Source organism: Pelophylax lessonae, assembly GCF_965119305.1.
Source record: "Pelophylax lessonae genome assembly, chromosome: 6".
Classification (NCBI taxonomy): Eukaryota; Metazoa; Chordata; class Amphibia; order Anura; family Ranidae; genus Pelophylax; species Pelophylax lessonae.
In genome coordinates, this window is record NC_138773.1 from 266,506,393 (window position 1) to 266,518,775 (window position 12,383).

At 42.8% G+C, this 12,383-nt stretch overlaps 1 protein-coding gene across 1 annotated transcript in view; it reads left to right on the forward strand.

Annotated features, from left to right (window-relative positions):
- The first annotated feature begins 4,807 nt into the window (after nucleotides 1–4,807).
- The window catches only part of IFIH1 (interferon induced with helicase C domain 1), a 58,356-nt gene continuing 50,780 nt past the window's right edge, over nucleotides 4,808–12,383 (forward strand). Inside the window, exons 1-2 of the mRNA XM_082261007.1 lie at nucleotides 4,808–5,494; nucleotides 7,510–7,678. Coding sequence (XP_082117133.1) covers nucleotides 5,051–5,494; nucleotides 7,510–7,678 — 613 coding nt within the window. The 5' untranslated portion in view covers nucleotides 4,808–5,050. The remainder of the gene's footprint in view (nucleotides 5,495–7,509; nucleotides 7,679–12,383) is intronic.

Genomic DNA, 12,383 nt, shown 5'->3' on the forward strand with positions numbered 1-12,383 from the left:
TCCAGTGAGCAGCTATTGTGTGGAGGAAAATGCCTTATTGATGTCAGTGGTCAGAGGAGAATCTGCCTTCTGGGGTAGATAAAGGCCTGAGTGTGTCTCTGATTGGGTTTCCTCCACTGTCCAATGAGAATCCTCTCATGGAGCCAGTGGGGAGACTCCCCTCTCAGCAGACACACCTGGGAGACATGACAGCCCAGCTGAAAATCATGGCCCTGCTGTTAGGCAGCCAAGGCCCACTATACTTTACCTAACACCTACCTGTAGGGTGCTACAGTCGGAAGTAACCCGGGGACCGCCTGTACTAGCAATGTGTGCCTAATAAAGTAGCCAATGAGGGCGTATATATATATATATATATATATATATATATATATATATATATATATATATATATATATATATATAGTCATTTAAAGCTAATATACATTTATGGTAAATGTTGGAATTTGAGTTTTACAAGGTAATAGCTGGCAACAGCAGATCAATAATTCTATGCAAATAGCACCAGCAAGATTTTGACTATATTTTTTTATGTTTTACTTCAACATTGCACGGAAGTTAACAGTTCAGTTTTACAAGGTAATAGCTGGCAATCACCTGCAGCAAGTTTAAGATTTTTTTTTATTCCGGTATATTTGAGTTTAGTATATATTTTTAGTTTTTTTTTTCTGTATATTTGAGCTTAGTATATATATATATATATTTTTTTTTTCGGTATATTTGAGTTTAGTATATATATATATTTTTTTCGGTATATTTGAGTTTAGTACATATTTCTAGTTTTTTTTTCTGTATATTTGAGCTTAGTATATAGTTTTTGTGTTTTTTTTTCTGTATATTTGAGTTTAGTATATATATATTTTTTTTCTGTATATTTGAGTTTAGTATATATATATATATATATATATATATATATATATATATATATATATATTTATTTATTTTTTTCGGTATATTTGAGTCTATTATATATTTTTTTTTTTCGGTATATTTGAGTTTAGTGTATATATATATATATATATATATATATATATATATTTTTTTTTTTTTTTCGATATATTTGAGTTTAGTATATATTTTTTGGGTTTTTTTTCGGTATATTTGAGTTTAGTATATATTTTTTGGGGGTTTTTTTCGGTATATTTGAGTTTAGTATATATTTTTTTTTTTTTTTGGTATATTTGAGTTTAGTATATATTTTTGTTGAGAGCACTGCACCAACCCCACTGTATTTGAACTGCTTTGGACCCCTCTCACACATGCTGTTCGTTTGTCCGTTTTTCATCCATCCTTTGACAGATTAAAAATGGACCTCAATGCATCTCTATGGAAAAACAAATGTGAATGGATGATCATTGCACCCCTATGGGGCAGCGGATGTCAGTGGTGAAATGTCCGCTGTCACCCGCTGCTCTCCGATCTGATCCTGTCCATGAAATCCAGACGGATGGTGACCCTATTTTCCATCTGGAGGATCGGATCGCATGGTATCAGCTGAACACAGACAGGCGGTTTGTTTTTATCGGATCTACCATAGAGGAGAGCGGGGATCTGACAGCTCTGTCTCAATACAGTGAGCAGAGACAGAGCTGTCATCCGCCTACTCAGCGGGGATCAGCGGATCGATCCCCCACTGAGCAAAATGGAGCCCGCTGGGGGGAAAGGACCCTTAACCTCTTTAGGACCAGAAGGTTTTGCGATTCATCACTGTGTTAATCTAACTGACAATTGCGCGGTCGTGCAACGCTGTACCCAAATAAAATTGATGTCCTTTTTTTCCCACAAATAGAGCTTTCTTTTAGTGGTATTTGATTACCGCTGCGATTTTTTATTTTTTGTGCTATAAACATAAAAAGAGAGACAATTCTGAAAAAATAAACAATATTTTTCACTTTTCACTATATAACGTTCCCAAAAAAAATGTTATTCAAATTTTTTCACCCCTTTAGGTCAATTTGTATTCTGCTACATATTTTTGGTAAAAAAAAAACCCCAATAAGCGTATTTTGGTTTGCATAAAAGTTTTTGCGTCTACAAGCTAGGGGAAAGATTTATGTCATTTTTATTTTTACTAGTAATGGCAGTGATCTGCGATTTTTAGCAGGACTGCGACATTATGGCGGACAGATCGGACCCCTAACTGACATTTTTGACACTTTTGGGGGGGACCAGTGACATTACTACAGTAATCAGTGCAAGAAATATGCACTGTTACTGTAATAATGACACTGGCAGAGAAGGGGTTAACCCTGTGGGTGATCAAAAAGTTTAGTATGAGCCTAGGGGGTGTTTTCTAACTGTATGGGGGAGGGTCTTGTGGAATCAACCCAGAGACCTGTGATCCTATATAGGAGGAACACAGGCACTCTGTGTTCATTTCAGAGAGAACAACGGTCTGCTGTGTTTACAACAGCTGACCGTTGTTCTCCCTCCACAAGTTACAATCGCGGCCGCCGGCCCCGTGGATCGCCTTCCCCGCTGCCTAATGGGGGCGGACACGTGAGCCCCCCAGGAGCGCTCCCGCGAACCGTCGTACAGATACCTGCTGCAGTATATCTGTAGCGGGCGGCAAGTGGAAGAATGAATCGGATGAAAAACGGATGTAAACTGACAAATGGTCAGTTTTTTTTTTTTTTATCTGTTTTTGCATCTGTAGTGGATGTAAGAAAAACTGATGAAAAAAACGATAAGAACAGATAAAAAACTGATAAAAAAAATTGCTGAGCACTGACGAAAAACTGATGGAAAACTGATAAAAAACTTATGAGCACTGATAAAAAAAACCTGATAAAATACTGATGAAAAATGGATGAAAAACTGATGAGCACTGATAAAAAACGCATGAAAAACTAAAGAGCATTGATGAAAACCTGATGAGCACTGATAAAATTCTGATGAGCACTGATGAAAAACGGATGAAAAACTGATGAGCACTGATAAAAAAAACCTGAAAAACTAAAGAGCATTGATGGAAACCTGATGAAAAACTGATGAGCACTGATAAAAAAAACTGATGAGTACAGATGAAAACCTGATGCAAAACTGATGAGCACTGATAAAAAAAACTGATGAGTACAGATGAAAACCTGATGCAAAACTGATGAGCACTGATAAAATTCTGATGAGAAAAACGAATGAAAAACTAATGAGCACTGATAAAAGAAATGATGAAAAACGCATGAAAAACTGTTGAGCACTGATAAAAAAACTGATGAAAACCTGATGAAAAACGAATGAGCACTGATAAAATATTGATGAGCACTGATGAAAAATGGATAAAAAAAACTGATGAGCACTGATAACAAAATGATAAAAAAAAAAAAAATGATGAAAGACGCATGAAAGACGGATGAGCATGGTTAAAAAAAAACCTGATAGAATACTGATGAGCACTGATGAAAAACTGATGATAACTGATGAGCACTGATAAAAAACTGATAAAATACTGATGTGCACTGATAAAAAAAAAATGATGGGCAGTGATAAAATACTGATCAGCACTCAGAAAAAATGATAAAATACTGATGAGCACTGATAAAAAATTAAAGAGGAAGTAAACCCTCCTCTGTAACTTGTACCTATAGGTAAGCCTATGATAAGGCTTACCTATAGGTACTGTCAGGGCCGGATTAAGAGCATCATGGGCTTGGTGCTGAGGATTTTGAAGGGCCTTAAGGGCCGTGCCTTGCCATGCACCCAGAGGAGGAAGGGTGCAGCCATGCATGCCTAATTCAACATGGGATGCTGTCTCTGAAGCCCATAAACACATCCATGCATCGGCAACTGTCCCTCCTTGTCCGGCCTTCGCGCTGTGTGGGGAGGTTCTGAGGGAGCTGCCTGGGGAAGCGAGCATAGAAGCCAGACTTCTGTGTTTACAAGTGACAGAAGAGCGGTAACAGTGAATATGGCCAACCCGGGGCCTATATAAAAGGTAGGGGCCTGGAGCTGCAGCTCCAATAGCCCCTACGTTAATCTGGCCCTGGGTACTGTAAATATCTCCTAAACTTGCACCGTTTAGGAGATATTTACCTTACATGCAGCCAGTGACGTCACTGGCACATGCGCTCTGAAGCCCTGTGCCGTGACCGTTGTCTCCCGCGCGCGTGCGCAGGAGTGACTTCACCGCGGCTCCGGCCAATCAGATGGCCGGATACCGCGATCCCAGAAGACGGGCGACTGAACATGTCGCCCGTCATACAGGTAAGCGGGCGGCACGGCGGGGGCTTGTTCTAAGGTAAGTATTTCATAATGAGCTAGTATGCGATGCATACTAGCTCATTATGCCTTTGTCTTGCAGGGTTTAAAAAAAATAAAAAATTCGGTTTACAACCTCTTTAATAAAATAATGCTGAGCACTGATAAAAAAATGATAAAAAACTGCTGAGCACTGATGAAAAACAGATGAAAACCCTGATGAATACTTCATCCATTTTGACGTGACTGAACTGATGAAATGAACGGTCTGCATGTGTGAAAGGGGCCTCACTATTCATTAGGTAATAGGAGGCGCACAGCAGCTTAGGACACTCTATTTTGCACATTATTTCCGGAGGCGGAGAGGTTTATTGTATTATATTTCGTTTTGCTGTCACATGCCTACGTAAATCGTTCATTCGTTTTATTGGGTATCTGTATTTGTAACACGTAGATAGATGGTATCATTAGGAAATTCCCGGCCAGATTGCTATGTTTGCCTGCTGATTGCTGTGCCTGGAGGCTGATCTGCTTTCAGATTCCATTTTCCTTTTCGTGACGAAACTGACTGCAAACAGCAGCTGAGCGAAAGAGGGCCGGACTTCTGTAGTAATGCAACCAATGCAGCCTTCTTGTCTCAGAGAAACGAAACTGAAAATTGAATTCCATTTCTTCTTCCTGGTATAAAAGCTGACAGCCTGTAAGAGTCTCTAACACTGAGCTTGTAAGCAGTGACGCTGCACTTCACTGACCTACCTGCACAGGGCTACTTTACTAGCAAGAAGATCCTTTGCTACTTTTCAGGAGGAGTTCACCACTGAGTACCAAGCTCTATCTCATTCATTAGCTATCAACAATGGCCGAGGAGGAGAGCAGTGAGGTTATATACCTCAATATGATTGAAACATTCAAGAACAGACTTATCAATCACATCCGGGTGGCCCCTTTGTTGGACCACATGAACAGCCTTGAGAAGGAATTCAAACAAAACTTGAGAAAAAAAGCTGAAGAGTCTGACATAAGTGCCACCAGAGAGCTGATCAATCGTCTGCTAGAAGGTCCCCGTGAGCTTGGCTGGTTTGAAGAGTTCGTCAATGCACTTGCAGAATCAGAAAACTCTCAAGCCTTCTTATACTTGAGGAATGAAGATCTCCCAAGCCCAGAGCAAGAAGCAAAACAAGACTATTGTGAGAAGCTCATCGACTGTCTTTACCCAACGCTACTGAAAACATTGAAACCTAGTGAGATCTCCATCCATTGCTTCTCGAAAAAACTCTGCAGCCTTGAAGATGTTCAAATTGTGAGTATTACCATGGTGTATAACAGGGGGTCTCCAAACTTTCTAAACAAAGGGCCAGTTTAATGTCCTTCATACTTTAGGGGGCTAGACTGTGGCCATTAGGAAAACAAATTGTCTTGGCAGCAGTGGGAGTAAACAACGCATCTTTGGTGTCAATGGGAGGAATATTGCCCCATCATTGGTGTCAGTGGGAGCAATAGTGCCCATCATCGGTGTTAGTGGGAGAAATAGTGCCCATCAGTGGTATCAGGGGGAGAAATAGTATCCCATCATTGGTATCAGTGGGAGGAATAGTGCCCCATCATTGGTATCAGTGGGAGGAATAGTGCCCCATCATTGGTATCAGTGGGAGGAATAGTGCCCCATCATTGGTATCAGTGGGAGGAATAGCTCCCCATCGTTGGTATCAGTTTGAGAAATAGTGCCCTATTGTTGGTACCAGCGGGAGGAATAGTGTCTAGTACCAGTGGGAGGAAAAGTGCCCCCAAGGCTTGGATAAAGGCAAGCAAAGAGCCACATCCAGCCCCCAGGTGCAGTTTGGAGACCACTGTCACGTGTTATTATAAGCATGAGACTGCAGGCTTGGCTGGCTTAAATCAGGTTTGGTCTCCACCCAGAGACTGGCTACATCAATCACCTTGCAGGCAGACAGGTTCAATATTGGGTTGGACCACTCTTTGCAGTTATAATAGCTTCAACTCTTCTGGGAAGGCTGCCCGAACACTCCTAAACCTTGTGGACAGCCTTCCCAGAAGAGTTGAAGCTGTTATAGCTGCAAAGGGTGGGCCAACTCAATATTGAACCCTACGGACTAAGACTGGGATGGCATTAAAGTTCATGTGTGTATAAAGACAAAAGTCCCAATACTATTGGCAATATAGTGTAGTCTAAAGGGTAAGTTTACATTTTCATAAAAAAAGTTGAACTAACTCCAAATATCCTGGCCACGCCACTGCAAATAGCAGCCATGATGCCCTATGTTGCTGGTGTAGCGGCCTATACATCACAATACACAGTATCCATCATAATGCCCACAATGGCAAGCACTCATTGGTCAGTGCAGCCATGTAGTCACATGGTCAGGCTTACCAATTAACGCTTTCCATTGCGAGTATTATGATGGGTATTCGGACTGCTACAGCAGCACTACAGGAAATCACAGCCACTACATGCACCGGGTCCAGAGCTGTGGCAAGAAAATTTGGACTTAGTTCAGCTTTTCCGTTTTTTTTGTGAAAATGGTGAACTTATCTTTTATCTAAGGATATGTAGGATTAAAGCTGAGTCTCGGGTATGGAAGTAGAGAGTTCTTTGGAAGTGGAGAATAACTGTAGTAGCTGCCGCTACTATAGTGATAACCGTTATCTTCTGGACTCCATGCTAAGCAACTGCCCTGATGCATAGTAACCACAGGGAGCATAGGTCTGTGCAGTCTATTGCATCTGGGCGATTACCCCAAAGCTCATTTCTCTGCAGCCTCCACTGCACTGGACAGTGCATGAACGGGATAATGCTCTGTGCTGAGCGGCTTCTGTTCATTCGCAAACTGAAGCATAGTAAACACAGTTTACTACACTTCAGTTATTAATGAACACAGTGAGTGTGTTCCCTATGTTCATTTAGAAAAGGAAGTGATCGGAAAATGACATATTTACTAGCCCCTTCCCCCACTCTTTTGTGAAATATCCCCCGCAGTAGCCAGGGGGGAGAGGAGGGAAGCCAGCTGCATGGTGGGGGGGCGTAACATAGGAGGAATCCCAGGCAATAGAAATCGGCACCGCACACAGTGTTTAGGGTGTGCCCAGGTACACCTAGCACACCCCCTGCGCACGCCTATGACAGGGAGACATTTGATCGGCATGGGCCCCAGTCACAGAATGCCAATTTACTGCCTTCTGCTAATTATAGTTACTGTTAAAAAGGGGGGGGGGGGCAAGGTTGAAGGGTGAAGGCTGGTATCTGCGGTAACAGTACATAAGTTATACATTGATATATGTTGTTGTTTTTTATTGTAGATTAGTCGACGTGTTGATAATGTTTCGCAGGAAGAAGGAAGCAGAGAGCTTTTGAGTAGGATAACTAAAAAGAAAAATTGGTTTCCTACATTTGTGAAGGTGCTACATGAAATGGACAATCAGGATCTGATTAAAGAATTGACTGGATTCACATACCAAGAATTCATAGGTACATAAACTTCTCTCCTTCTAATGACTTAATGTTCGGATGCAGCTCTTAAAGCGGATTTCCGGCCTCGGAAACGTTTTTTAGATAAAAATACCCCCGGGACAGTCAGGGCTAGTGCATTTCATAATGGATAGCCTCTGAACTGTCCCAGGTTGCACTTACCTTTTAGAAGAAATACTTACCCTGAAAATTTCTTCTCCAGCGCTGCCATCTCAGGTGTGGGCAGCTGAAGCCAGGGCGTCCTCTTCCGCATCTTCTTAGGTCCCAGAATGCCCTGCACCGGCCTGGCTCGTCAGTTCTGGGGCAGGCGCGTCATCCCTGCACAACTTCTGGGCATCCTCAGAAGCTGTTTAGCAGGGAATGACGCGCCTGCACCGGAACTGACGAGTGGGGCCGGTGCAGGGCATTGATTCCTGGGAGTGATGATGTTCAGCTCCCAGGAGTCAATGCAAGCAGGAAGAGACGCGCGAGCCGCGGATGCAAAGGGAGGGAGTGGAAGAAAGGTGAGTATATTTTCTTCAATAACAAGGTAAGTAAAGAAAAAAAAATCGGGACTATCCATTTCTTTTTCAGGTGATTGTCAGCAAGCGGATGTCCCAAAGTCCTTTTTGAGGCCGGAACTCCGCTTTAAATTGGAACTAAAGGCAAACCTTTTTTTTTTTTTTTCCTTTGGATAGAGTAATGAAGGGTTGTAACCTCTGCCAGGTTTACTTTTGCCATGCGTGTCCCAATGGGGAGATTTCCCTTCACTTCCTGTCCAATAACCAAAACAGGAAGTGGGGAAAAAATTCCTTTAAAGTGAAGAAAATCCCTGGTTGTCATCAGGTTCAGCAGAACTAGTTTCTCCATTGGAAGACTTCCCCTCTATTACTGTTCTGGGAACAACTCAAAATTTGGGATTTTCTTTTATTTTCAGTGAACAATCGAGAGGGCGGATCTCCCTAATGGGGTTACAGACAACAATAAGAACCTGACAGCTGTTCTAATCCCTCTCCACTCTATTCAAAACTAAAAAAAAAGTTTTTCTCTTAGTTATAATTTAAATAATAAGATTACATTATTATTATTATTATTATTATTACTGTTAATAATAATAATAATAATAAAAATAACAACATTATTATTTATTACAGGTATTCATATAGCGCTGACAAATCTAGGGAGGACTTTAACTAAACATCTTCACATCAGTCCCTGCCCTCAAAGAGCTTACAGTGCAAAGCAGAGTATACATGCTAAAGTGGTTGTAAAGGCTGAAAGTTTTTTTACCTTCATGCATTCTATGCAAAAAGGTAAAAAACCTTCTGTGTGCAGCAGAACCCCCCCCCCCCCATACTCACCTGAGCCCCATCTAGATCCAGCGATGTACATAAGAAACTCGGCTATCCCAGGACTCCCTCTCCTCATTGGCTGAGACAGCAGCAGGCATCATTGGCTCCCACTGATGTCAATCACAGCCAATGAGCCAATGAAGAGAGAGGAGCCAAGCCACGGCTCTGTGTGTTTTAAAGATGTATAGAGCTGGGCTCAGGAGCGAGCACGCACCAGTGCCCCCATAGCAAGCGTCTTGCTATTGGGGGCACTGGTCAAAGAGGGAGGAGCCAGGAGCGCCAGTGGGGGACCCAAGAAGTGGAGGATTAGGGTTGCTCTGTGCAAAACCATTACACAGAGCCAGTAAGTATAACATGTTTTTTTTTTTAATCTGAACCCTTAATGTCACTTTAATGTCCAGCAGGATGAATGAAAAAAAAACAAGAGAAAGTAAAGCACCACTTTTTTTCTCTGACCTGCAAAAGTAAAGACATAATGCACTAGTATGCATCCCATACTAGCACATTATGTGAAATGTACCTGCAAACGAAGCCCTCGTTGTCACTGCTGGAGGCCCCATCTTTGCCCATCTTCCTTCTGGGTCCGCAGACTCCGGTAGTGTGACTAGCCGAAAGCCGCGTGACTTCACTCACGCGCATGCCTGCGGGAGCCGCCGGTCATGGCACAGGGCTTTGAAGAAACGGCATGGGTGGCCGTTCCTTCAGAGCGCATGCACCAATGACGTTATCGGCTTCATATATAATGATAATCTTCTAGTTGGTGCACGTTTAGGAGATATTTACATTACCTATAGGTAAGCCCTATTATAGACTTACCTATAGGTATATATAATAGATGGAAGTTTAATTCCACTTTACCAGAATGTGTGATGCAGGGATCTCTCTTGCTGAGTTATCATATTATGATCCCCCCACCAGAATACAGAGCTCAGTTCTGCAGCCATTGGCTTCATGCGCTGATCAGATGCTGGTTTCTGTTGAACAGATAGTAGTACACACGTACCAAAAGTTGGCTGGTTCCTGCTGAACCAATTATAGACACGTATATACCCAGCTTAAGGTCCCTACCTCACATGTATACACAGAGCAGCCATCAGAAACTTCGGGGCTCCTTACTCAGCTTTAGGCCTGACCCCCCCCCCCCCCAACATTCCAGGGTCAGAAGAAACTGTGGCCATGCTGGCACCTCCTGGATTGATGTACCACCTCCCCCACCAGCGCCAATGCCCGCCCCATCCTCTGCTGTTATGGGGATATGCAGGACAGGTAGGGATCTGTGTGAGCCGCCGGGAGAGCAGCGCTGTCACTCCCATGTTTTCAAGTGATAGCAGTGAGCAGCAAGCAAGGGGTCAAAGGTGGCAAAGCCTCTGGGGCCCGAGCCCCTCGGGACGTCCAGGCCCCCTACATGTGCATGTGCTGTCCCCCCCTGATGGCAGCCCTGTGTATACGTGAATATATATCCCCTCCTTATTCTAACCTGAGGCTGATCCGATCCAGTGATATGCACGAGAGCAGCGCCCATTGACTCCCGCTCCTATCAATCAACCCCAGTGGCAAGGGAGTGGGGGGCAGGGCCAAGTCCTGCTGTCTGTGTTAATGGATCGGGAGCAAGCCCTCACTTGTGCCCCCATGGGAATCAGTTTCCTATTGGGTCATCAGCAAGAGAGGAGTAAGTATAGACATGTATAGGCAAGCAATAAGTATAAACATGTTTTCTATTAAAAAAAAAAATGCCTTTACAACCGCTTTAAATCAGGTATGTATTCATGTGGCTCATTGCTTTGCCCATGTTGCAAGAAAGCATAAAGAGAAGCTCCCATAATTAGTAATTAGCGTATATATACTGTAGGCCATAATATTAGCTGAGAAATGCACTTATAATAACAACACTTACAAAATTGCATAAAAGAAATGACAGAATGCCGATCTGTACTTCCTTACACTATATACAATCAAAAACTCTGCGCTATAAAAATATTAAAACTGTGCCGAACAGAAATGCAAAATGTGACAATCTCTGTGCTAATCAATTTCACTGCTGCCACCATAAATATAAATGCAAACAAAGAAAAAAGTTACAGTGTATCACTCTAACAGGTAGCGCTGTGACAATACAAAAAAAAAATGTAAAAGCTTTACAAACAATAAAAAATAATAATATAGAAAAAGTTCATATAATGTAAAACACCCGGTGCTGTTCTTCGTGCTGATGATATAATGTACCAATGCTCTATATATATATATATATATATAAAATAAGTGAAATCCTCCTTTTTCCAAGTCTCCACTTCCAAACACCACTTCAGGTGCAATTGGTGATCCCTCTCCCTTCGGATGAAAAACTCACCAGCTACAAATGCCTTCCACTCTCATGGTCGGCAAACCAGCCTATTAGTTAAACTCATCAATTCCAGGGCAGGTATCAGAACACTCATTCTGCACAATGTAGTAGGTCAGATATCATGTGAAAACAAAAGGGAAACTTCCAATGGCATAGTAACTAAAATCACCAAAATTTATTAAAAAAACGATAAAAAAGAGCTGCTCACATTGTTTAAAAACAGCATAGGTGTTTACAGTTTGGATCACATAAACAACTTATATTGTGTCCTATCTCACCACAGATGGACGCTATTTGTGGGGTACACTATGACTTCGCAGGGCCTTTGTGACCGTGGCCAGGTTACGCCTGCTCTGCAGGGTGTGCCGAGACAGGTCCGGCAGTAGCTGGAGGCCGCCATACTCCGCAGGTAGTGAGGGGATATTGCGAGAAGCGCGCATGATTTGGTCTTTGATATGAAAAAAATGGACTCTCAGCAACGTATCTCTTGGCAGTTCACCCGCTATGAAGGACGGCTTAGGGAGTCTATGTATCCGATCAATTAGGAGGTCTGACGCCGTTGCTGTGGGTAACAGCAGGCGGAAGAGGTTGGTGACATGAGGTAGTAGCTGATCCGGAGGAACCGTCTCTGGGATGCCCCTAATCTTAATGTTGTTTCGCCTGGAGCGGTCCTCCAGATCAGCCACTTTGTCCTTCAGCCATTGAATTTCCTCCCCTTGGGCATTGACAGCATCTACCATAGTGTTGTGGGAGGAAGCCTGGGAAGTCACTGCTTGCTCAACATTATCCACCCTGTGGCCTAAGGACTTGACTTCTGTCTTGTATTGCTGCATGCATGCCATCATATCCGCATGCATGGATGTTTTCAATGTGAACAGCATGTCCTTGATAAGTGACACTGATACAGGGTGGTCACCGGATGGAAAGGAGCCAAAGGGATCAGAGAGAGGGTGGGATACAGTGGCCCCAGTGTGCGGGGACAGTTGAGCAGTCATACTTGCGGTTGATGAATGCCTGGGAGGAGATGTCGTTC